Source organism: Rhincodon typus, chromosome 41 (genome assembly GCF_021869965.1).
Source record: "Rhincodon typus isolate 14 chromosome 41, sRhiTyp1.1, whole genome shotgun sequence".
Lineage (NCBI taxonomy): Eukaryota > Metazoa > Chordata > Chondrichthyes > Orectolobiformes > Rhincodontidae > Rhincodon > Rhincodon typus.
In genome coordinates, this window is record NC_063372.1 from 1972336 (window position 1) to 1974443 (window position 2108).

Sequence of the window (2108 nt, forward strand, 5' to 3'; positions counted from 1 at the left end):
ACAGCAGGGGGCAGAGGGGAAAGGAAATCAACTCGTACCTGAATTTCAAATCCGAAGGCTTCGCCGTCTTGTTTCTCTAAAGTAATAATCCTCCTGAAGAGAAAACAGCAGAAAATAATTGCCATTATTTAGGGATGGCTTTATTCTGCTCTCTTTTTCCCTCTCCAACCCTCCTGGTGGTCAGAGGCAAAGAAAGCCTAAGCAAGGACTTACACAAGATTGCCCATGGTAGACTGGTTAGTAAGGTTAGACCACATGGAATCCAGAAGGAGTTAGCCAATTGGATACAGAATTGGCTTGATGGTAGGAGGCAGGGGGTGGTGATGAAGGGTTGGTGTTCAGACTGGAGGCCTGTGACCAGCGGTGTGCCACATGGATCGCTGCTGGGTCCACTGTTGTTTGTCATTTATATAAATGATTTGGATGAGAATATAAGAGGCCTGGTTAGCATGTTTGCGGATGACGCTAAAACTAGTGGTATAGTGGACTGTGAAGAAGGTTATCTAAGAGTACAATGGCACCTTGATCAACTGGGCCAGTAGGCCAAGGAATGGCAGATGGAGTTTAATTCAGATAAATGCGAGGCTTTGCATTTTTGTAAGACAGACCAGGGCAGGACTTACACAGTTAACGGTAGAGTCCTGGGAAGTATTGTCAGACAAAGAGACCTAGGGGTGCAGGTACATAGTTCCTTGAAAGTGGCTTCACAGTTAGACAGGACGGTGAAGAAGGTGTTTGGCACACTTGCCTTCTTTGGTCAGAGCCTTGAGTATAGGAGTTGGGAGGGTCATGTTGCGGCTGTACAGGACATTGATTAGGCCACGTTTGAAATACTGCATACAATTCCGGTCCCCTTCCCACAGGAAGGATGTTATTAAACTGGAAATGGTGCAGAAAAGATTTACAAAGATGTTGCTGAGACTGGAGGGTTTGAATTATGTGAGGCTGGACAGGCTGGGACTTTTCTCCCTGGAGTATAGAAGGCTGAGGGGTGACCTTATAGAGGTTTATAAAATCATGAGAGGCATGGATAGGGTAAACAGACAAGGTCTTTTCCCCAGGGTAGGGGAGTCCAAAACTAGAGGGCATAGGTTTAAGGTGAGAGGGGAAAGATTTAAAACGGACCTAAAGGGCAACATTTTCACACAGAGGGTGGTGCGTGTATGGAATGAGCTGCCAGAGGAAGTGGTGGAGGCTGGTACAATTACAACATTTAAAAGGCATTTGGACAAGGACATGGATAGTAAGGGTTTAGAGGGATATGGGCCTAATGGAGGCAAATGGGACTAGGTCAGATTGGGATATCTGGTCAGCATGGACAAGTTGTCCAAAGGGTCTGTTTCCGTGCTGTATGACCCATAACTCTTTCCCCCAGGTTGGGGACACTGAGGCCAATTGCACTCTCCCCCCTCCTTCCCTTCAGTCTCCTCTGCCCAGCCAAAAAAGGGTCAAAGCCAAAGACAGAAGCTCACAAATACCGAAAAGCCCTTCGTACCTTTCATGCTCGGGAGAGTCCGTCAGTGTTTTCCATTTCATCAACGACCTCTGCAAGAAAGATCAAACAATTCAGATTTCAAAATAAAAGTTGGATCAGAATTCTCAATATGTTGATAGGCACTCTTTTGACCTTGTGAATTAGTGTCTCCAATGAAGATCAAGCTTGTGATCAAAAGGTTATGCTACGAGATCTAGGGCACCAAATACATCGATCTAAAGTCCCTCTCCTTACTAACCAACTGTTCCCTTTTCTCAGTATTCCCCTCCCCTCGCCTAATAACCCAGTTCTTGACAATAGAGCGGGGATTTGAGGATGATCTAACCGGCCATGATCGGTTTGAATGGGCTGAATGGCCTGCTTCTGCTCCTATGACAGAGGAGCAACCCATTTAAAAGTTGGAGTGAATGGCATCCCACAGTGTCATCACAAAGTTCAAATTCAAATCGCATCGAAACTAGCCTTTTTTTCAATTCACGGGATGAAGGTGTCACTGACTAGACCAGCATTTATTGTCCATCCCTAATTGCCCAAAGGGCAGTTGAGAGTCAGTCACATTGCTGTGGGTCTGGAGTCACATGTAGGCCAGACCAGGTAAGGATGGCAGGTTTCC

General features: G+C 46.1%; 1 protein-coding gene across 1 annotated transcript in view; it reads right to left on the minus strand.

Moving 5' to 3' along the window:
• tamalin (trafficking regulator and scaffold protein tamalin) overlaps positions 1-2108 on the minus strand; it is a 15419-nt gene that overhangs the window by 9511 nt on the left and 3800 nt on the right. Inside the window, exons 2-3 of the mRNA XM_048618831.1 lie at positions 1496-1545; positions 39-93 (exon numbers count right to left, since the gene is read on the minus strand). Coding sequence (XP_048474788.1) covers positions 39-93; positions 1496-1545 — 105 coding nt within the window. The remainder of the gene's footprint in view (positions 1-38; positions 94-1495; positions 1546-2108) is intronic.